Below are 25072 nucleotides of genomic sequence, written 5' to 3'. Positions count from 1 at the left end.
TTCTGCCCATAGCCATCCTGACTCATTCTTTGCATTGGTCTTCACATTGAATTAATATAAATTCCAGACAAAAATCTCTCCATACATCTTAGGAATACTGACTCATTTATTTTTTGCTGTGTTAATATTCCCTTATTTTTTCGACTTTACTATTGCATATAACATTCCTCTTAAACAATAGTAGCTTTATTTACAGGTGAAAACACTAAAAGGGAATTTGACATTTTAGTTAAGAACACATACTCAAGGGCCACAGGCAAATCTGCTGTCATCCTCATATCCATTTCTTTATGAACAATGTGCACTTGGCTCCTGGGTATATGCTCTTAACCACTATGTTGAATGTGTATTTGAATCCCAGCTCTGCCACTTACTAGCCTTATAACCATGGGCAAGTTACTTGACTGCTCCATGCCTCATTTTTTTCATAAGTAAAATGGGAATAACAGCAATTCATAGAACTGCAATGGAAATTAAATGAATTAATCCGTATGAAGTGCTTATAACTGTGCTGGGTACATACATCCTCAGTAGATGCTAGCCATTATAATTAGTTCTTAGTTTAAATTAACTCAGCAAATGGTTCACAATATAAAATTTGAACCTAAATACTGAATACAGTGTTAGGAAATTTGATAGTGCTTGAGGAAATTCTCACAAGCTAAACAAGCACTAACATATCATGGAGAACCGGCGGGAGGTGCCTGGGTGGTGGGTAAAGTTCAAGCCTGAAGTGAAATGTAGGAACAAGATCTTGGTTCCAGTCACACCAACCAGCAGTGTGATTCTGGGCCTGGCCGCCTTCTGTCCCATGAAGAGATTTATCCACATCCACGTATTCTCTGAAGTTACTTCCAGCCTCTAACAATCTATTCCTTGAATTCTCATTTTTTGTGTTCCATCAACTAAGTGGTACTATTTACATAAATGTGAACAGAAACAAATAAGTACCTGTAAAATAGTTTTCATGAAGTTAAAAAAAAAAAAGGAAAGGAACATAGACAGATCCCAAAGCCCAAAATAAGAATCTGAGTGGCCCTGTCCCTTTAACACATTTTCTTGTATGAACACTTCAGTGGAAGTTCCACTGAGTACTGGAGAGGGCTTTACAATGCACGGTACTGGGATCCAGTCCAACCTTCTCGGGGCTGACCGCAGGCGGGACTTCTGGCCCGTGGCTCCATTTCTAATCCTGATATTCTTATGTTAACAATATGATATCCCATAAATAGCTTCTCAGGAAAGAGCAAAATTGATGGTACATCATTTCAAATAAAATTAGAATAATGACTTGATTTCTAAGATTACAAGACTTCTGAAAAGTCTAGTTGTTTTAACTGAGAGGACTGAAATAAAAACTCATGAAAAATAACAGAATGGTTTATACTTATTTATTTTAAAGCATAATATATAAGAAAATGTAGAGTGTCTCACAAAGCATTTGATAAAAAATAGTTTAAATACAATTTTTAAATAAAGCCTCCACCTAGGATAAGTATATACACTTTTAGCCATAAAAGTGCAATTTTAAAGGCAGATTTAAGACCTCTTAAGCGATATGACAGCAAATGGCCAGCTAAAGTACATTAAAAATGTGCACTTATAAAAATTTGAGGAAATTCATGAAAATGTTTTGTAAATATTATAAACATCTACTGTATGATGTGGGAGATTTCATGATCTGCTTACAAATACTTATCTTCTATACTATTTTATAAATTTATTATTATAAAGTTTTCATTACACATTCTGGTTTAAATTCCCGTACGTCACCTTCACTAATACCAAGCACAGGTTTGTATTATACACACATATATACATCCTCCTTTTCCCCTTGTCTAATGCCCTTGCATAAGAATACATTTAGTCTAAGGAAAAATCAGAGCACAGCGAAATGCTGCCTTAACTGCTTAATTAAGTGTTGAGTATCCACGTGATCTGGAAATGCTGCTTCAGACTTCTGAGCAGCAACATAGCTTCTCTGTAGATCTCCAATCTGTAAGAAGTACCAGAATAAGACCACAGAAGGAGAAGAAGAAAAAAACTTTTTTTTTAAGACATAGTACCTACATAAGGTAGAAACCCAAGGGTTTTAACAGGTAAATTGCTCGGCTGTGCCACTTTGATTTTTAAATTTTTCACCTAGATTACAATTCAATCTTGAAAAAAATATGAGAAAAATAAAATAACCAATTACGTAAGTAATTCCTGCTCCATTACAGTTGTCTAGTTATGAATTCATAAACCTGTGTTTTCTTTTCCTGTCACTGATAGTATCATAAAAATAGAATGAAGTCTGCATGCTAAACAGCCAGCTTTGTACTAAACTATTTGTAACGCACCACAGACAAAGATATATTTTGATTAGGGTATTATCTTTCAGACAGAAAATTCAAGTAAAAACTATCGTATTTAAGATACAATAACATGCTCTGGGATCTTCTACTATGTTAGCAACAAGGTGATGTTGGGAAGATACCTGGTTTTAAAAGTTTATAAAGTGTATCTCTGATTTTCAATAAATGTTGTGTTAAAAGTCCAGTCCCAAAGAAAAACATACACAGTATCTGAATCCATCTGACTGTATCTTGATTCATATACACATTTCTAAAAAGAGAGAGCTCTTTAGTGTGTGCACACTAAAAATAAAAATCTACATCATTCAATCCTGGTAGTTTTTTGGTAACATGCATATGTATTGAAACCATAAGTTTCCTTTTTTTAAATCACAGCATTTCTTTTTAACATAGTACATTCTCTAATGGAAGTGTAGCCTTTTGCTTAAAGAAATATTTCATTTGCATTATATATTATTAAAATGTAATAATAGTCCTGAAAGAAAGCAATCAAGGCTTCTCTGTGGTCTCAGTGCCATAGCACTGTGCCATGGAAAATACATGGGCACTGTCGGGAGCTGGGTACTGAATTCTGAACCTGCCGCTGCCATGGGGCTCTAAGGAAGACTTTTAAGCTTCCAAGCCCTGGTTCCATTAGACTGTAAGCTGCATGAGATTGAGGTTTCTGTCTGTTTTATTCATTGCTAACATCCTCTGCACCTACAATAGTGCCTGGTATACAGCAGATGCTCAACAACTGACACATCAGTTGTATGAAAAGTAAGGAAGGAAGGTAAGGGTTGTTGAGAGAATCAGAGATGTGGCGAGCACCTGGAACAGTGGCCAGCACTTAACAAGTGCTCAGAAATGACAACTTACAAATAACAGCTTGTTTTATCTTCAAAATAGAAATGAGAGGGTGAATGGCTTCCCGTTCATGCTATGAAAAATGATTTCTATACGTCTTTTGGTCTATAAAGAAAGAGTCTTAACAGCAAACACTGTTAGCCCTTTCCTTATCTTCAAAACTCACCTTCCATGTTAAAGAACGGTTTCCGAGTAAACGTTATTAGATACCCTTTATTTGTTCTCTTCTTAAAATGGCACATGATTCTTTCTAGCTCTTGGATGTTAACTGACTTGTAACATAGTATCCATAGTTGCATTTCCCCCATATTGTTTGTAGCTAAAACAGCTTTTACTAATCATGGCAGACTTGGTGGCAATATGATCTACAAATAATATACAGGATTTCTTTGCTGTAAATGCCGATTACTAAAACCAGGAGTTGATGAGTCACTTTTCAATGATTAAATGTCATATTTTAAAACATAAAATAATTCTTCTGCAATCTAGAATGGTGTTAAGTTTAGGTAATATTCAGTGATAAATACATTTAAAGTATATTAAACCCTTGAAGTGAAGACATGTATACATAATTGCTCATTTCTTTCAGGAAGTTATGGTTAGAATTTCCTTATTTATCTGTACATTTTTTAAAACCAAGAAAGAAAAGCAAATAGATGAGATGATAAATTGGTAAAGAAAGAGAATACCTTATCAGAAATTGTTGCAAAATTAAAATGTGGCTCATACATGTGGGGTGCTAAAGATGACGCAGTTTGTAACAGTGCTCTTGCCTGTATGGAAAAAAAAGAAAAGAAAGGAAGGAAAAACCAAAGTTATATGGGCATATATTAACATTATATTTGTGTTTATTTTTTGTTTTTGTTTTTGTTTTTGTTTTTTAAGTAAAAGAATCCTTTACCCAGGATAGGACTTGAATAATAAACATGACCCCGTGATAAATACAGATGAATTAATTCCTCATGAAATACGATTTACTGATACACGAGTAACTACTTATTTTGTGCCAAAGTTCTATTAATAATAAAATGCTTCAAAACGTGGAGAAAATAATACAATTGAAAACTTAGAGTAGATTTAAAGTTACATAAGAACCACTGTTCTTACAAAGTTTATATTTCATAATATGACATACAACTCAAAATATAATCCTCTCAATGCTAAAAAAAAATCTTATTAATCTAGTTTTTGCTGCTGTTGATTGATTTAATTACCTGTCCTCTAATGCAACAACAAAACCCACCAAAAATCACTGTAAAATCAAATGCTCAAGTTTTGTGCTGGAGGACAGCAAACAAGCACTTATTATACTGCTGACCTGAAAATGACAACTGAAGGCAACTGAAAATGACAAGCTTTCTGTTCTCTCAAGTACTCCAAAGACAAAAATCACATCTTTTTTTCTTTTTTTTTTTTGTCCCCTATAGGCTCAAAGGATCATACACTGCAAAGAGCACTGAGTGACACTGAGATGCTTGTATGCTCACCGTCCAGACCACAAACTCAGCATTCCAAGCCGCTGGACCGCCTTTCAACTTGTAGCTGAACTTCTATGCCTGACCCAGAGGACAACCTCTTATATCTTTTTTAAATGGAAAGTGAATAGCAGTTTATATAGGATGGTGGATAGTCTTTTTTTGTTGTTTTATGAATCTCTATTTTCTTTTTTAAAAATTGAGGTATAATTTTTAATAATAATGAAAACTTTCAATAAAACATTTCAAATCGAATTATATACTAGAGAAACTACAATAAGTTGGAAGGAAAGAGAATCACCGACGTGGAAAAAGGGAAAATCATAAAAAGCACTTGCTTCATCTGGACACAGGCAAAGTTCCGTGACAGACAAGCTCCCATTTTAGAGTAGTTAGTTTTTGTTTATAAAATACAAATCCATCTTTCTTACTTTGGGAAAATTTTATGAAGCAAATGCAACATCCAGTGATGTTTTTTTGCTTGTTCTGTTAAGTCTGTCAACGTGCTTAGGAGACCAGGTTGGAGGTTAACGTCCTGGCACACCGCTGACTACGTCTGTGACCTTGGGTAATTACTCACCTTCTTCAGTCTCTGTTTCTTCATCTCTGAAGCAGAGAATGTAATGATATCTATCTTGATTGCCATTAATATTGTATGACTATATTTAGCATTTCAAGCTTGTTACATAAATAATAACAATAATAATACAATTTATTACTTAGCATGTGCTCAGTACTATGCTTTTACCATGCCAAGTGCTTTACATGCACAACCTGCTAATCGTCACATGAACACCTTCGGGTCAGTACTGTTTTTACCCTATTTTACTTATCACCCGTTCATTCCACAAACACTGACTGAGTACCTACCAAGTGCAAGGTAATGTTTTTGACACTGAAAATGTAGCAGTTGGAAGACAGAGAAGGTCCCTGCTTTCATGCAGCTAGCATTCTCCATTCTACACAGAAGGATGAAAACATCCGATACAATGCTAAGTATTATGAAGGAAAAAATTAGTAGGAGATGTGGTAGCACCTGAGGGCTCCTTTAGACTGATGTTCAAGAAGCTCTTTGTAAGGAGGTGGTAATTAAGCTAAGGCGTGAATGATAAAAGGAAGAGTCACTGCAGGACCTGCACGAAGTGTATTCCAAAGGCCCTGCAGCGAGCACGGGCGCTGCCCAGCAGCAGTCTGCTGACACGCCTGCCAGGTGGCGGTGAAGGGGCAGTGGCAGAAGATGTGGTCAGAGAGGGACCCAGGGGCTAGATTATGTGGGTCCTTGAAGGCTAAGGTCTGAAGTCCAAATTTTATTCCAAGGCCAAGGAGATGCCTTTGGAGGATGCTAAGCAAAGCAGAAATAAAATAATCTTTTTTTTTTTTTAATCCTTTCGGCTATTCTGAAGAAGATGTATTACAGGGTGTGCTCACTTGCTGATGTAAGTGGAAACAATAGCCAGGAGCCTCCTGATGTAAGTGGAAACAATAGCCTGCAGCCGTCCGGACAAGGGATGAGAGCGTTCTGGACAAGGTGGGTTGGAGTGGAGACTGAGGATGTGGGAGTAGAACGGATGGGACTCGCTGGACATGACGGAGGCACGGGGCAGGCAGGGGCAAGGAAGGAGAGGTTTCAGGGGTGGCTCCTAGGATTTTGGCTGGAGCAGCTAGATGGTGGATGAGGGGGTTGTGAATGGTGGAACAGATCACGAAGATGGGGAAGACTGGGGAGTGCAGGTTTGTCCTAATAAACTCAAGTGCTCTATTTTGGATACCGAATGGTTAAGTAAATTGCCCAAGGTCCCATCACTAATATGTGACAGAGCTGGGGTTCAAACACAGGCCAGTCAGACTCTAGGGCTCATTTTTAAATTGTAACGTGGAAAGACAGCTGCGCGTGACAGCTTTCCTTTGAGGTACCCTGGTAGTTCGCCGACCTGTTCCACGTGGCCCCTGCGCATCTCCAGCACGGCCAGGTTGTTGTAGGCCTCAGCGTGATTGTTGTTGTTCACCAGAGCCAGCCTGAAGCACTGATGGGCCAGGTTCGTATCTCCTATTCCCTACAGAAGAAAAGCACAAACTCGCACACGCAAATCCATTCACTTCCTCCCGCCGTCTCCATCCTCCTTTCCTCACAGAAATCTCTGCTACCATAGAAAAAGCAAAAAGCATTGCCACAGGGGTCAAGTGTGAACTGTGTGTCAGAGGGTTTAACCTGGGAACAGAAAATGAGTTGGGTGACTCCTAGGAAACTCGAAATTGAGACATAAGACCGTAAGCAAACCTGGATTTCCAATACCTGAAAATTTCTTCAAACGGATGTGTGGCTACCTTTTCTAGAAGAGAAATTATATTAGAGAAGCAACGTACCACAGCTACATGCCCCAAGTTGTACCAGACATCAGCTGACTCCTCTTCATTTTCAGCCAGAGAAAGGGCACGTTCAAAAGAGCTCAGAGTCATATCGTACTGCTGGGCATAGAAGCAGCAAAGCCCCAGATTGTTAAAAAGCTGGCAGTTATAAACACCCATCTGCAGGAGTCGCCTTTTGGAAAAAAAGCACACACATTTACTTTATAAATATTAAGACACATTTTTTTTTTACAAAGTTAGAAATGAATTCATTTTAGAATTTTTGGAACCATATCAAAGCACACGTTTTTCTTTTTGTTTGTTTGTTTTGTTTTTGTTTTATGAGGGGGAGGTAATTAGGTTTCTTTATGTATTTATATTTGGAGGAGGTACTGGGATTTGAACCCAGGACCTCGTGCATGCTAAGCACGCACTCTACCACTTGAGCTATACCCTCCCCACCGTTTTAGAATTTTTAATACCCTCCGAAGAATATAAAGTATTATAGCAAATGAAAAAAAACTTAAAGTAAATACAAAAGCATGTCTTTTGTAATGGTACTGGTCACGGGAAATTCGTTCAGAGGCAAGGTCAGAAATAACTTATGTAACATTTTTTTCCCCTAAAAGCTTTGCTAGAGAATCAAAATAATAAATAAATAATCATGTAAAGTAAAGCCCACACATTTTTGACTCATAAAGCTTTGGGGCTCGTAGGTAAGTTTCTAAGAACTTCTAATCAAATTTGAGGGCTGTGTTTAGCACTTACCTCCAAGTTTTCAGCTGAGTTGGATCCTGTTTTTGGTTATTTGTATTTTGTGGTTTAGCTGCATCTAGTGACCTCCCGTGAGCTCCCACCCAGGAAGACAAGATCATCAGTGGATCCCTATGTTGTCCACTTAGCTCTCATGCTGCAGCCCAAGAACCCCATTTTGCTTCCATGCATCTTTAATCCCAAAGGATAAGAGGGTTCAAATAAGCAAACGAACATCCACCCCAGCTGCCCTGAGGAACCCATGACCCACGCTGGGGGTGGAGGAGTAGAGTCAGCTGTATGTGCACAGGCTAGCATTCATATTATAGGTTTTATGCTTCCAGGGTATATTTGGAAAGAACTGTTGTCAGCTGCCAGTTATCTCCCTGTGTATTACCCAAGGGCTGAGGAGGAAATCGTAATTTTAAAATCATCTATAGGATAAAATAAGTATGTGCTCAGAAGAGAACTAGTGAACATAATTTATTTAGATTTTGAAAAAAATATCTGGACAAGAATTGACAATACATCACAAAATGGGGATCCTGTTTAAGGTCCTCATGGGGGCTCAGGGGGCCTGGGATCCACTGCTCCTTACAAATCACATTACTATTTTACCCTCAGGGTCTTTATATTACGTACAGTGGAATTAACGGAGGCAGTAATGGGGAAGTGCTTCTAGTAACTCTTATTATTGACTGATGACAGGATGGCAAATTCATAGACTGACACTGTGTTAAAAACTCAGGCAGTTATCCAGGTGTGTTTCTGCAAGATGCCAAATACTCATGCATTTCCAAATTATTACATACAGCTCTAATATTCATAAAACATCTGGAAGCTTGAATTTCTACTCTCATATAGACATGGCCTATACATCATTGCTCTGTATTTTAATTCCATCATTATTATTGTTTCACCAATATTTCATAGGAAAGCAGATCTACAAATTGAATGCAAAGCGCACCTGTAAAACCGGAGAGCTATTTCTGGTTGATCAGAGTAAAAGTGGTTGCTTCCAATGCATGCAATGGCTTCCACGTGAGTACTGTCCTGTTTCAAAACCTCTTTGTAGTATTCAGTGGCTGATGAAATATTGTTCATTTCCTATTCTCCATCAAGACAAAAAAGCAATACTGTATGAAAATTAGGACAATAAATCATTTTTATTCTGAGTGGTTTTCACTATTTTATTCAATCAAATACTTATTAAGAGCCTACCATGTGTCAGACTCTGTTCTAGGCCCTGCGGATACAATATGAACAAAAAGACAAAGTTACAGTCACCCCTCCATACCTGCGGGTTCCACATCTGCAGATACAACCAACTGCAGATTGAAAATATTCAGAAAAAAATTCAAGAAAGTTGCAAAAAGCAAAACTTGAATTTGGCACACTGGCAAATATTTATGTATTATTTACACTGTACTTAAAAGTTACATAGCAGATGATATACTACACATAGAAAATCCTGAAGATGCCACTAGAAAACTTAATGTATTATTGGATTTGGCTTGCAAATATTTTCCTGAGGATTTTTTGCATTTCCTTTAAGGAACAAAAACAAGGATACCCACTCTCGCCACTTTCATTCAACACAGTATTGGAAGTCCTAGCCACGGCAGTAAGACAAGAAAAAGGAATAAAAGGAATCAAAATTGGAAAGGAAGAAGTAAAACTACTAGAGCTCATCAATGAATCCAGTAAAGCTGCAGGATATGAAATTAATATACAAAAATCTGTTGCATTTCTATACACTAACAATGAACTATTAGAGAAATTAAGGAAACAATCCCATTTATCACTGCATCAAAACGAATAAAATACCTAGGAATAAACCTACTAAGGAGGTAAAAGAACCATACTCAAAAAACTGTAAGACACTGATGAAAGAAACTGAAGATGATACAAACAGATGGAAAGATATACTGTGTTCATGGACTGGAAGAATTAATATTGTTAAGATGACCATACTATATAAAGCAATCTACAGAGTCAATGCAATCCCTATCAAAATACCAACAACATTTTTCACAGAAACTAGAATGAATAATTCTAAAATTGGAATGGAAACACAGAAGACCCTGAATAGCTAAAACAATCTGGAGAAAAAAAGAACAGAGCCAGAGGAATCATGCTTCCTGACTTCAGACTATACTACAAAGCTGGTCATCAAAATAGTATGGTACTGGCACAAAAACAGACACATAGATCAATAGAACAGAATAGAGAGCCCAGAAATAAATCCAGACTTATGGTCAATTAATCTGTGACAAAGGAGGCAAGAATGTACAATGCAGAAAAGTCTCTTCAATAAGTGGTACTGGGAAAACTGGACAGCTGCATCTGAAAGAATGAAATTAGAATATTCCTAACACCATATTCAAAAATAAACTCAAAAAAAAAGACTTAAATATAAGACTGAAAATATAAACTCCTAGAAGAAAACATAGGCAAAACACTCTGACATAAATCGTAGTAATTTTTTTTTAATCTGTCTCCTATAGCAAAGGGAAAAAAGCAAAAATACACAAATGGGACCTAATTAGGCTTAAAAGCTATTGCACAGCAAAGGAAGCCATCAACAAAACAAAAAGACAACCTACTGAATGGGAGAAAATATTTGCAAATGATATGACCAATAAGGGACTAATTTCCAAAATACACAAACAGCTCATACAGCTTAATATCAAAAAAACAAACAGGCTGATTAAAAAATGGGCAGAAGACCTGACTAGACATTTTTCCAAAAAGGACATTCAGATGGCCAACAGACATGTGAAAAGATACTCAACATCATTAATCATCAAAGAAATGCAAATTAAAACCACAATAAGATGTCACCTCACACCTGCCAGAATGGCTATCATCAAAAAGAACACAAATAACAAATGTTGGCAAGGATGTGGAGAAATCAGAACCCTTGGATATGTTGGTAGGAACGTAAACTGGTGCAGCCACTGTGGAAAACAGTATGAAGGTTTCTCAAAAAACTAAAATAGAACTACCACATGATAGAGCAATTCTACTCCTGGGTATATGAAGAAAAACAAAACAAAATGAAAACACTAATTCAAAAAGTTCATGTAGCATTATTTATAGTTGCCAAGATACAGAAGCAACCTAAGTGTCCATCAATAGATGACTGGATAAAGAAACTGTGGTATAATAAACAATAGAATACTCAGCCATAAAAAAGAATAAAATTTTGCCATTTGCAACAACATGGATGGCCTTGGAGGGTATTGTGCTAAGTGACATAAGACAGACAGAGAAAGACATACTGTATATCACTTATACGTGGAATCTAACAAATAAAACAAACTAGTGACTACAGCAAAAAGGAAACAGACTCATAGAGAACAAACTAGTGGTTACCAGTGGGGAGGAGGAAGGACATGGGGGCAGGACATGGCTAGGGGATAAAGAGGTACAATCTATCATGTATAAAATAAATAAGCCACAAGGATATATTGTACAGCACAGGGAATACAGCCAATATTTTATAATAACTATAAACGGGGTACAACCTTTAAAATTGTTCATCTATTTATATGTAACATATATATAACATATATTGCATATCAACTATATCTCAATTTTTTTTAATTACATCTGTTAATATTATCACCAATTTCATCAATACTGGTATCATGAAAATAGTTTTGACCTTATGGACTCCTTGAAAGGATTCCGCCAAGAATCCCTGGACCACACTTTGAGAAATGTTGATAATTAGATGATTTGGGGGGCCTTTCTTCCCATTCCTACTCCCTCATTCCCATGAGGCAAACTGCGTACGACTGTCTCAGCCCCTTTTGGGTCTCTCTGGAAGTCAACCTTCCTACAGGAGGTCCACATTCCCTGCCCTGCTGTGTGGAGCAGGCTCTCCTGGGTAGAGTACAGTCATGTCTGTGACAGGATGGATCAGTCTGTCTAAATCAGAGGTAGAACACTATTAAGTCGTTTCGGTCATAAACTAGAGCCACCTGTTCCAATTCTGCTTTTATCGATTATAAAATTAGTGAAAACATTCTTAAGGAAAATTTCTAGAAGTAAAATTGCTAGGTCAAAGAGCATGCACAATTAAAAATCTCGTACATAACTGCAAACAGCTTCCAAATGGGTTGTGCCAACGTGACTCCCAGCAATAACGATCATATGTGATGTCTGTTCCTCCACACCCTTGACAACCTTAAATGCCATGGAACTTACTCATCCTGGTTAACGTGATTAAGTAAAAAACATGACATTATTGTTTTTAATTTTATTTTTTTAATTATTCCTGAGGTTAGACATTCAACACACCAGATACCTGATTTCTATTTCTGTGAATTGTAAATTCATGTCTTTTGACAGTTTTCTTATCCTGTCTTTTGTCCTTGTATTATTGGTTTGCATGTATCAGGCGCTTGGGTGGGAAACTGCTCTCCGGGGCTCAGGAGAGCTGGAGACAGCTGTGGCTTGGGGACACCTAGGCACTGGCTCTGTTTTCTCCTTCCTGATGAAATGAGCCTGTGCTGATGCTGACTTCAGTTCAGAACCCAGGAAGGCCCCGTGTTTACAAATATTACCTTCAGAGGAAAAGCAAAGATGGTTTGGTTGAGTTCTTCCAGATGTGTGGTACCAGCCCCACTACAAAAAGGGCAGGAGTGTAGCTACAATGCAGCTGGAATTTGGCTGTTGTCTTGTCTCTGGGGGTACTGATTTGCATGGAGAGGGTCAACAGCCACTGTGTAGACTGGTGGGACACCAAGGGCCACATCACAATTTTGTCCCACAACTGCCCTGAGGAAACACCTAGTTTCCATGTTTGCATTCCCTGCCAAAATGAGAATTTATAATTGTGTACACATTTGTGTGCCTGTAAATAATTTTCCCACCTGATCTGTAAACCACCTGCAACGCAGCCATTGTTAAGCAATGTATAGACTGAGAAATTAAAAGAAGCCTTCTGTTTGTCCCAGGTTTGGCAAATACATTTCTTGCTTGATATTTTTACCTTTTTAGTTTGGGTTCAATTTTATTTATATTTTTGTTTTTACTATATAGAAATTTTAACCTTATAATCTGAAATTTATCCATCTTTTCTGTGATGGCTTTCTGACTTACTATCATGCTTAGAAAGGTCTTCCCCATTTTAAGTTTATACAAATAATTCATCTGTACTTTCTTCTGGAACTTCCATGGTTTTAAATCTTTGAGTCAGTTGGTAGCAATGGATTCTTTCAGCATAAGAAATCATTACTCATCCAGCTCTGTTTTTAAACTATTAACTAATCCAGTAAGCCAAATGGTTTAATAGACAATCTTTATCATGTAAATTTTCATATGCATGAGCATATATAAATTCTATTTTTTGTCCCTTAATCTATTCCTGCATCAGAATTGTTTAAATTATAGTAGTTCTAGAATAAATTTTATTAGTGGAGATTCAAAATATTTTCAAGTATATAAATGTCACTTCAAGTATATAAACAACCATGGTATCATTTAAGTGATTTTTACAGTGGTTATTTTTGAACCAATTTACAGAATACTAACTGTAATTAAATTTTCAGTTATTTAAAACAAAACTGCAAATAACTTAAGGAAGTGAATGTTGCAATGATTCTCAAACTCTGTTTACACATCAGAATCACCAAGTGGGCTTGTTAAGCATACATATACCTCTGCCCCATCTCCCAGGACATCTGATTCAGTAGGCAGACTCCCCCAAAATTCCAAAGTCATTTTTACACACAGTAAAGTTCAAGGACCACTAGCATAATATTTCCTAGGGTAGTGTTTCTAATTTCAATTACCTTTTAACAAAGAACAGTTCAAATAAAGGCCTGCCTTTCAAGTGAATAAACAAAAGGCCCCAAGAAAAATTAAAACCACAACCAAACAAATTTAGCAAGGATAAATCATTTTCAACAAGTTTCTGTATAGAGAAAGCAATGAACAATAGGCAGTACAATGTGTTCATTTTAAAACAGAAAACATTTAAAAGACATAAGAGCAAAATGAAAGTAATAAATAAAAAGAACATAAAGGAAAAGAATCCCTCTAGAGAAAAGTATGATGTACATACAAAGATCCCTAAGGACACATGTTGTGTGGGCTGCAAAGCTAAGGAGCAAGCTTTACTAATTAACCCTCAATCCACTGTCACATAAAAAGAAAAGGAATACAGTGGAAATCTTTGTATGGCAAACTTTGCCAGTAAGGGAAATTAACTATGAAAATTCAAGGGGAAATCCTGCATCTGACTATTTCAAGTCTGTGCTTAGTCCTTGGTCACCTTATTTGCACATGAACTTGTCCTCACAGCTTGAATGTTCTCTCCACTTCTTTCTTCCTTTCAGTGTAAACTCCAATTCTACTGTTTCTCACAAAGCCTTCCCCTATACCCTTATAAGGATGTGCTCCTCCAAGCCCTGGCCAAGCCCAGAGCAGGGGAAGGAAGAAGGTAGCTGATTAAAGAATCCGCTCCAGAACCAGTCTCTATCCCAGCCATGGCAACACTGACTGTAACAGAGGCTTGGAAGGAATTCTTCCAACCAGCAGCCACACGTTAAAGACTGCCACAGTTCTCTAGTTCTTTCTGCCAGCACTTCCTGCCTAAAAGAGCAGAAAGAACAAAATGTGCAGAAGGCAGAGCCCATGGGTCAAAGAGCTCCAAGTGCACTGAGATTGTCCCCACTATGTGTGAATTCACAGGGTTCAAAATCAAGTCTATTTTACTTCCTTTCTTTCTAAGCTTCTTGGTCAAAATTTTAGGGTTCATGTTCAACTTAGGGTCACGCAAGTACAGATGCAGAGATACTGACATACAATTTTTACTGAATGATCAAAGTTTTCTATTTATATGTTTATCAAAGTTATATTTCAAAAGGAGAAAATATTTCTAGACAATTTAAAGATGATGATGTTTATTGTTTTTCATATTAAAAGTAGCACATATTCATTACAGAAAATCTGGAAAACACAGCAAATATCAAGAAGAAAATAAAAATCATTCATATACTACTACCTGATACAGCAACTATTAATATCACTATTTTTTCTAACAAAATAATTTTAAAAGACCATACCTAGCATTCAAGAAATTTAAAAGAGAACAGAGACGCTTCTCTCTTCAATATTGCATTGAAAGTCCCAAACAATAAATTATTTTTTAAGTAAAGTAATTAAAATGAAGAGAAAAGTGTATTTGCAGATGATGATGATTTACTTAGAAAATTTAAGAGAATGTATAGATAAGGTATTAAAACTTAGAGTATTTAGCCAAGTTGCTAGAATCAAATCAACTTTAAAAAAATCAGTGCTTTCCTACTCACCAGAAATAACCATAGAAAATACAAGACAATTAAAAAAAAAAGCATTCCATTCACAATTTTACCTACGAATACATTCTCTGTGAAGAAAAGAGTCAATACTGCAGGCCTGTGACTGCTATTCTTAGAAAAGCCTACTTTGCAAGGCTGGCCCTCGGCTGGCATCTCAGAACTTGGCTAGTGCCCTACACTGATATAAAACTCTCCCCAAATGTTAAGAGTGGCTCACTACCTCTAAGCTATACAAACAACGTGAGGCCTAAACCTGATGTGGTACATGAACACCCTGCTTTACTTCCTGGAGTCTGGGATGCTGGTACGTGATAGGCAGACAGTTCCTATAAGACCAGCCCCTGGTAATGGATTCCAGGTCTGTAATGAGCTTCCCTCATAGACCATGGTCCCCACACGCTGCCACAACTTGCTGGAAACGTGCCCTGTGTGACTCCACTGTAGGGGAGGACTCTTGGAAGCTGATGCCTGGTTTCCTCTGAACTTTGCCCCATGTGGCTTTTCCCGGTACTGATTTTGTTTTGTATCCTTCTGCTGCAGTGAATCACGGCTATGAGTACAGCTGTATGCTGAGTCCTGAGCCCTTCTAATAAACCATCAAACTTCAAGGTGGTTTTGGGAATTCTCAACAAAACATTTATGGAGATAATTATGAAATATTCAATGAAGGACAAAAAAGAAAACCTACGTAAATAGTTAAAACATGATCAAGAGAGGGAAGAAAGGCAGTCCCCCTGCCCCCATCATTCATATGTTCAGTGCAATTCTAATCTATATGCCTATAGGGTTTTTTTTTAATATATGGAAGAGCAAAGAGCCAAGAATAACCAACTGTGAAGAATAGGTGGTAGAATTTGCCCAGCCTGATATGAAGAATTATTATAAAGCTACAGTAATTAGGCAGCAGGGAGAATATCTCAATGAGACTTTTCATGGAATTTGACAACATGACTGTAAAATTTATTAGAATAAGCAAAAGGTCAAAACGGCCAAGACATTCCTGATGAAGATGAACAAAGTGTCCTACCAAATAGTATGTATTATAAAGCTACAGTAATTAAGATGGTATAATACTGGTATAAGGATAGACAAACAGATCAATAGAACAGAATAGGAAATGCCAAAACATATATACCGTATTTAGAAAAACACCTGATATTTGACATTACAGACCCTGGGAAAGAATCAGTAAATGTGCTGGGACAACTAGCTATATAAAGGGGAAAACTCATTTAAAATCTCACACCATCCCTACACTCTTCTGTATGTCTGAAATACTTCATAATAAAAACTTACTTTGACTAAATGCATACACTAAAGTCTCTTATTCTACTGGTAAACCACGGGCCAACAGTCATGATTTTATAAACTGTTTTCCTTGCAAGGATCCCAAGGGACTATGAGCCTATTTAAGTAGCATATAACCTCAATTTTACATCAACTTTTTGAATAAATACGAACCTTACCTCATAGATCCTGGCAATTCCACAAAGTAGGGTTACTTCTCCTGGAAACTTATCTAAGCCTTGTTTGAAAAGATTTAAAGCAGTCACAGGTTGATCCAATGAGATGTAAACCTAAAACCGAGATACATTTCAATAAAAGTACTGGTTCTTAAAATAATAGCAGTTGTTATGACAAGTTCATAATTATTGCTTAGTAACAAATTATCTCCTAGATACTAAAGTAAAAAATGTTCAGAAATGTGTAGGATTAATTTCCAATACTGATGTTATAGTTTTATCTCCACATGTTGTATATGAAGCATTCATTCACTTATTCCTTCAGCAAACAATTATCGTGGACTTACTACTGTCACAGAGACTCGGCGGTAACTAGAAAAGGAAGGATCAAAGGGAAATCTTTTTAGGATGGAACAGACATGAGTGTTATCTATAGGCTGGCACTAAGGAACCAATTATGGGGCTGATGCTGAAGATGCTGCAGAAAGAGGAGATGACCCGTGGAAGAAGGTCTGAGAAAAAGCAGCCTGGAAAAGCCTCCAGAGACGGTGGTATTGGAGAAGGGCCCTTGGAAATAGAGGGGAAACAGATTTGTAAGGCACAGGGTCAGGAAGCTGAGAGAGTTAGCACTTAATAGTTTCCACTGGACTAGCAATCAGAACATTAGCATGGCTAAACCAAATACTTAGTAGAAATTTTCTAAAATATAGAATAATAGTCTTCAAAAAACTGCTTTATTTAAGATAAAATAAATAATATAATTCAATACACTAAATAACATAAAACATTTAATAATTTTTTAATTGATAACCTAAAGTTTTAAAAATAATGTTGTTCCTAAAACTGCTTGATTTCTATTATCTAGCAAGAATTCCTTCACATATTAAAGAAAATAAGTAAATTTTACCTCTACACGGTCATGTAGGCATGGATTTAAACTAATTAATTTAGGACAAAATAGTCAAGCCATGTGTGTAACAACAGTTAAAATTAAAAGTACATTTTTAAACCATGTGGAAAGTGATTCTCAGTTAAGAAGATGATAATCAAATACTGTGACCTGAGTTACAATTTCCAGCTGTCAGAAAAGTTAACTAACTGTGATGTTTAGAAACCTCTTTAAGAATTTAAGTTAAACATATAACGTATAGAAGATGCTTAGATACCAGATAGTTTCAACTATTTTTGAAAAGCACTATAGACAAACTAAGATTAGCGCAGTAAGGTTGTTTGGCAGAAGTTTCACTTTGTTTCTCTTCAGTATGCTAATTTTAATGCCATATTTAGAAAGTAGTAGCATTTCCTTTTATATCTCATCTTCTTTTCAACCTCCTCTACCACACTTCTTTAATTTAAAAAATTCTTAAAGATACAGTAAATGTTTCTTTTAAAGTAGCCCTGGTGAGTGTCAAGAAGGAACTTTATTCCAAGACTGGAAATTCTAGGCCGCCCTTCACTTCTGCTGTGACCATGGGTGGCACTATGGGCAGAGTCTGCTCTGGAATCAGGAAGTCCTGCATTTGAATGCTGGCTCTTAATAGCCAAGAGAGACTGAAAATCTTACTCATTCTGTTTAAGTCTCCTTTTCCTTAAAAGTACAAAGGAAATGTTAGAATCTGCCTTGCGGCGTTGCCTTGAGAGTTAAATTGCATATGGAGCAGACCTGATTCAATACCTTATACTGAGTTAGGTGCTCAATAAAGGGGAAATACCATTTTTTGTTTTCATGGCAGTGCCAAGAAATTGAAGGACCTACATAAAAGCAACAACCCCTGTTCTCTACAGTCTGCTTAGGTGGGAGGCAAGTGTGTTGTAGAAAAGAGGGCCTCTCTGGGGCTTGCTATCCATGGGGTTAGTAAGCCTGTGGCATTTTCTTCTGCTCTAACGGGCAGTCTTTCAAAGGGGTTTTCCTATTATTTATGGCAATTAATTTCTCCTGAGATGGTTATCCTCACCTTTTCCCTTGTTATTAAAAACAAAAACAAAAAGTTAAGTCTGAACACATTAACTTGTCAAACATTCCTTAAGAAATTGGCAACTCTCCCACGCACTAGTCAGAATTTAAACATCTATTCTGAGAAGATGCATTTCACTCAGGTTAAGAATACTTACTTTTGCCAAGTAGAGAAATGTATCTACCATTTCCTGCTGCTTCAGGGCTGATTTAAACTGCTTTTCTGCTTCACGATACATTCCTAACCTAAGAACAGCCATCAAAAAAAAAAAGAGACATTCAACTTAAATGTAAGTACTACAGCATTTATTCATACCCTGAGGATATGAATAAGACCAATTACATCTATAAGAGTAATAAGCATGTACCAAAGAAGGTGATGTCATACACACACACACATATTAACATGTGTGTTTCTATAGTTTAGGAAAAAGTTTCCTGTTTCCCATATACACTGCCTGTCTCACCCTTAAATGGTGTGTAGTCTGCACCCCACTCACAGCAGGACTAAGTCACTAAACACCAGTGAGCCAGGTCACACCGGTTCACCATCCAAAGAGCTTATGATCAGCTGACTTATGTCACATGGACTGAAGAAATGCTTCGAGTCACCATTTTATCGGAAGAACTGAAGATGACATTTCTTTGAAAACACTGTCTGCTCTGGGACAAAAGCCCATTTTTTAAAATTGAGGTATAATTGACATACCACACTATATTAGTTTTAGCTGTATAAAATAGTAAATCAATATTTGTATATATATTGCAAAATGATCACCACAATAAATCTAGTTAATATCCATCACCATGCATAGTTAACAGAATTTTTTTCTTTTGATGAGAACTTTCAAGGTTGACTCTCTTTGCAACTTTCAAACATGCAATATGTTAACTATGATGACCATGCTGTATGTTACATCCCCATGACTTATTTTATAACTCAAAGTTTGTACCTTTTAACTCCCTTCACTCATTTTGCCCACCCCTTGCCCTTTGCCTCTGGCAACCATCAATCTGTTCTATCTATGAGCTTTGTTTTTATTTTTAGATTCCTCATACAAATGAGATCATACGATATTTGTCTCTCTATATGACTTATTTCACTTAGCATAATGCCCTCAAGGTCCATCCATGCCATCACAAGTGGCAAGATTTCATTCTTTTCATGGCTGAATAATATCCCATTATATATTTCCTTATCCATTCATCACTTAGGTTGTTTCCATTTCCTGGCTTACATCTATGTTCATCAGTGATACTGGCCTGTAATTTTCTTTTCTTGTGGTATCTTTGGTTTTGGTATCAGGGTAATGCTGGCCTCATAAAATGAATTTGAAAGTGTTCCCTCCTCTTCTATTTTTTGTCAAGAGTTTGAGAAAAATTAGTACCAATTCTCCTTTGAATGTTTGGCAGAATACATATGTGAAGCTGTCTGGTCCTGAAATATCATTTGGAGGGAGTTTATAAATTACTGATTCAATCCCTTTACTAGTTATTGGTCTGTTCAGATTTTCTATTTCTTCATGATTCAGTCTTGGAAGGTTGTATATTTCTAGGAATTTATCCATTGTTCATAGTAGTCTTTTATGATCCTTTGTATTTCTGTGGTGTCAGTTGTAACATCTCCTCCTTTATTTCTGACTTTATTTATTTGAGTACTCTTTTTCTTGGTGAGTCTAGCTAAAAGTCTGTTAATTTTGTTTATCTTCTCAAAGAACCAGCTCTCAGTTCCAGATCTTTTCTATTGTCTTCTTTTGTCTCTCTTTCATTTATTTCTGCTCTGATTTTTATTATTTCCCTCCTTCTACTAACTGTGGGCTACATTTGTTCTTTTTCTAGTTCCTTGAGGTTTAGTTAAGTTAGGTTGTTTGAGATTTTTCTTGTTTTCTTGAGTAGGCATTTATCACTATGAACTTCCCTCTTAGAACTGCTTTTGCTGCATCCCATAAGTTTTGGTATGTTGTATTTCCACTTTCATTTGTCTCTAGGTATTTTTTGATTTTGCAAAAGCCAATTTTTAAAGTCTTCAACAATTTCGAGGTAAACAGTAATTGCCACTTGAGTAATACAGCTATATCATTTTATTATTCTACAATCATTTTATTTCCTTTTTAGTATCTTATACTGATTGTGCTAGTCTATGAATCTGAGATTTGTTCTCTGCCTAAATGTAAGTGTCCTGATGTCAACACCCACTTCTTCTTCCCAGGGAATATTTTATTACCACTAAATCAATCATTAGAGTACACTTCAGTCTGTCCTTAATAGATCCACTGGGCTTTGTCATAATTACTCATCTCTGGACATCTACAAGCTACTGAGGCACTTTATGATAACACTTTTATTTTGTGAAAGAAAGTCAAAACAATATACAATATGTCCCATTATTTTACTTTGATTTAAAGGCTTGAAAGAATAACTTTGTTCTTTTTTCCAAACCTAAGCCTCAAGCACTGGTGTGGCTATAATAGCTGTTGGACGATGTGGGACAAAGAGGTTAACACTTGACCCCCAAATCTGGCCTAGAGTTAGAGGATGTGTGATATGGCACAAGCCCCTACCTCTTCAAAGGTCCCACATCTTTTATAAGGAGTATTCATAAAATGTTATGAGAGAACTCTTAAGTTCTGAACAATACCATATTTATATACAAAGCTTCAACTGAACATTCGTCTTAAACACATAGTTGAAGTTCAGTCACTGAATTATATGAACACCTATTTATCCATGAGAGTCTGTATATTTTTAACTAATAAATTGTCTCCTTCGAAAAATGATTTAAGAGGGAGTACAATAAAAAGATGCATATAAAATAAGAATATGAAAACAAATAGATCTTTAAAACATAATGGAGGTAGAAGAATAAACAAATTAAAAACAGACAGAAAAGCAATCAGAACTATTAAACTACCTGGAAACCAAAGAAAGGAAAGAAGGATGGGTCATATGTATTCTATTACTGCACCCTTAAGAGACAATTTCTTCTAGTTCTATCAAAAAGGAATTTACCACACAGGGTTCTTGTGCAAAGGAAATGGAGTGGGCACCACGTATAAAGAAAGTCTAGGAATAATGAAAACATCAGTAAAGTTCATAAACACAGGCCAATATCAAAGAGTCAGAGTCCAGAGATAATTTCCACCAACTGCCAACTTTTCTCTTTAATCTAATTCAATAAACCTTGTCAAGCACCAACTGCATGCACATTTAATGATGGTAAGGAGTTGCAAAAATGAAGATAACAACCATGTCCTGAAGGCACCAGCAAAGACTGAAACAAAGCATGTTTACAAATAAATTTAATTGTATTATGTCCAATGGGGGGAAAAAGTGCTTTGAGAGCACAGAGGAGGAGCAAACCAAGACAGTTTCAGGGAGGAAGTAACAGGCAAGATTTTGACAGCTAGGAAGGGTGGGGTGGGGGTGAGGCAAAGCATCGGCATAAGCACACAAGCAGGAGAGTACACAGCTCATCAGCAGAATGCTGAGTTGTTCAGTTTAAATGGAAAGGAAAACACAGTAAGGACCAGGAGAAGTGAGAAACACGGGCAAAGCTGTAGACTGAGACAAAAATCATGGATGCCACACTTATAATCCAGGCTTCATTTTAGAGTTCATGGAGATTAACCAGACTCCAACAAGAGCTGTTTTGGGGTTTTGTTTTGTTTTGTTTGCTTGTTTTTTTGCAACAGCTACTCTGACTGTAGTATATAGGAAGGATTGATGGGGCAAGAAAATGGAGGCAGAAAACCCAGACAAGAAGTTAATGTAGCAATTCAAACAAATGACACTAAAAGCCAGGATTAGGGCACTGGAGTGGGAATAGGTAGTAAGGGAGCAACTGTAAGGGCTGCTGCAAAGGAAGAACCAGTAGAACTTAACCATCAGGAGCAAAGAGACAGAAGTCAATCTGGGGCTCCCTCCTCTGGTTATCCATCCTGACCTCTCCAGTTGGAGTCAGAAGCCCTTTCTCTCCCACTTCACCCTGCACTTGCTTGTATCATAATGGAAAACACATTTATAATTGTTTCCTGTTCTCGCTCCTCCATTCAACTATAAACCATCTGAAGGAAGGGACTATCCAATAAATATCTGTAAACTCCCTCCTTCTCCACTTGGCAGAGTAGCTGCTCATTAAATACTTTACTGTGAGTGAATGAATGCTGAATAATAAAAATGAGAAGCTATTAAGAAACAAAAGAGAACAATAATACAACAAAATACATTCACTTAAATGCCATGCTATATGGATGACAGACAGAATCCAAGTTGTGCTTTTTTAAAATTATTAAAGATTTCTGAGAGCTTTGCTTAAGAGCTCAAGATTTCAAGCTTATCTTCAGAAATTATATTCATAAGAGTCTGATGTTATAATGATCCAGAATTACCTTTCAGCAGAAAATACTTCCTCAATCTAACAGCAGGAAAAAATACTTAAGAGTTCTTTGTGAAATATCTAAATGGAAAGTAGTCTGAATTTCAATAGTAGAGAAATAAGCATCATTTGTATTCTATTTATGTTTCCAAACAGTGTTTAACAACTAAAGATTATAACTATTGAAGGATGCTCACAGTAACTGGTCTACTTTGTTTTTGCATAATAAAAGACATATTTATCTTTATAAACTATAATTACTCATTTATCTCTATTTTTCAAATGTTTCAAGTGTATTTCAGTATCAGGCAACAGTCTCAGATCTTATTTACTAGTGGTGTGTAATATTTATAAAATAAATTACAACTTTTTTGATCCCTTAATTAATTTGCTTTAAAAGTGTGTTTAAACATTAAGTGAATTAGTGTAAGAATATTCAGATCCTAGAGAAACACTATAGAACTGTGCAAATAATAAAGGAACTGGCATCAGAAAGCTGAGCTCCAGTTCCTGTTCTGCCACATACATACTAGCTATATGATTTGGGGCAAGTCACTTTATTTTTCTGATGTTCAAGGTTTCTCATCTGGACAAAGGGCTACTAATAGCAACCACCTCCTAAGTCCTGTGAGATTTAAGTGAGATAATATAATGTGTGGACAAACTCCCTCTTAACTGTAAAGTACAAGAGGAGTGGAGTGAGAACCAACAGACTCGATTCTAGTCCCATGTCTGTTACTAACCGATTCCTGATGCAAGTCACAGCCTCTCTCTGGCCTCAACTTCCTCGTCTGAAAAGGAGTGTTGGACCTGATGGTCTCAAAGTTTCCCGTTCCCAGCTCTAAAATTTTATTATTCTAAAGGTGTCAGTTCTTAGTGCTATCCTGTGATTGCTAAGTAAATGCTTTCTCAAGTAAGCGAAAGACACAGTCCTCATTTCTTCAGGAAGAATCTATCCCCCCCGCAAAAAGGTTACCACATTTGAGACTCTAAAATATGTTGCTGTTTACAAATAATCAAAATTGTACCTGTAGTAACATTTTCCAATCTGCACTTTCCACCACCAGTCCTTGTACTGAGAATGCTCTGTGGAAAGGGCAGCCAAATCCAAAGCCTTTGAAAACAATTCATTTTAGATTAGGACTGTCTTTTCTAACAGTAAACAGAAACAATAAATAATGAAATAAACCATGTAATCAGCATCAATCAAAACACGCATTAGAAGTCAGACAGAAATTCAAGTTGCTCATGTTTCCAGATGGCCCCACCAATTTTCCCTGAATAATCAGTTCCAGACCAGAGGGCTGACAGCAGATGAGAAGTAAACATTGATCAAAGGGAAGCAGACGTACGGTCTATTTGAATACAATTTTAATATGCAAGGTATAAAATTGATACTAAAAAATCTTTAAGTTTTTAGACTCTCCCCACCAAAATGCCCCCAAAATCAGCAGCAGTCAAACCTTTGTTGTGTAAAGCAGGCCCAACTGCAGGCCCCACTTTAAAGACAGATGTAGAGAGACAGAGAAAGATCAAGTGTGGAGAGACAAAAAGGTTTGAAAACAGGATCATGAAGAAGAGTGAAAGAAGCTGGGGTACTTGGTAACCACTATCTTCAACAACCATCGTTATTCTGACATCATCTTACATTCCAGTAATTCTTAAAGGTCAGATTTTCCTTTGCTTGAGAATGAAAAAAGATCGTCTCAATTTGCTTTCATATTTTACATGCATTTATCTCTCTCTCTAATGTCTTCTAGTTTGTTCCTCCCAGTGTTTATTTAAGATCAGACAAGAGACAGCTAATCAGGAATTAGGATTCTATATTAAAAAAAGTGGAAACTATTTGGACAAAGAGGAAAGCAAATCAATCTTTACACAAATTTAAAGCTCACAGAAATCTGAAGCTCACATAAAGATTTGGTGAATGAAGACTCAGGTTGTTAGTTAAAAAAGAATTCTCATTTTTATAATACTTATTATTCTTTCTCTTAAGGTTGAAAAACTTTTATTCTTTAGTCAGTGTTAATATAATCGTGATATCCAACAGTTCAGTTTAAGCAACTTAGATTTTCAGTTCGTTATCTCAGAACGAATCCCATATTACTGTTCATTTCTTAAAATTAACTCTTTTCTGAAATGAATGCCAGAAGAGCTTCTTGAATCTCC

At 36.5% G+C, this 25072-nt stretch overlaps 1 protein-coding gene across 1 annotated transcript in view; it reads right to left on the bottom strand.

The window, feature by feature from the left end:
- Positions 1-1377: 1377 nt before the first annotated feature.
- The window catches only part of TTC8 (tetratricopeptide repeat domain 8), a 46246-nt gene continuing 22551 nt past the window's right edge, over positions 1378-25072 (bottom strand). The window contains exons 7-14 of the mRNA XM_032482486.1: positions 23932-24017; positions 18687-18774; positions 16578-16688; positions 8745-8884; positions 7043-7217; positions 6610-6732; positions 3893-3976; positions 1378-1996 (exon numbers count right to left, since the gene is read on the bottom strand). Of these exons, the coding sequence (XP_032338377.1) occupies positions 1880-1996; positions 3893-3976; positions 6610-6732; positions 7043-7217; positions 8745-8884; positions 16578-16688; positions 18687-18774; positions 23932-24017 (924 nt within the window). The 3' untranslated portion in view covers positions 1378-1879. The remainder of the gene's footprint in view (positions 1997-3892; positions 3977-6609; positions 6733-7042; positions 7218-8744; positions 8885-16577; positions 16689-18686; positions 18775-23931; positions 24018-25072) is intronic.

This window comes from Camelus ferus, chromosome 6 (assembly GCF_009834535.1).
Source record: "Camelus ferus isolate YT-003-E chromosome 6, BCGSAC_Cfer_1.0, whole genome shotgun sequence".
Classification (NCBI taxonomy): Eukaryota; Metazoa; Chordata; class Mammalia; order Artiodactyla; family Camelidae; genus Camelus; species Camelus ferus.
This window is presented reverse-complemented; position numbering and strand designations above follow the sequence as displayed.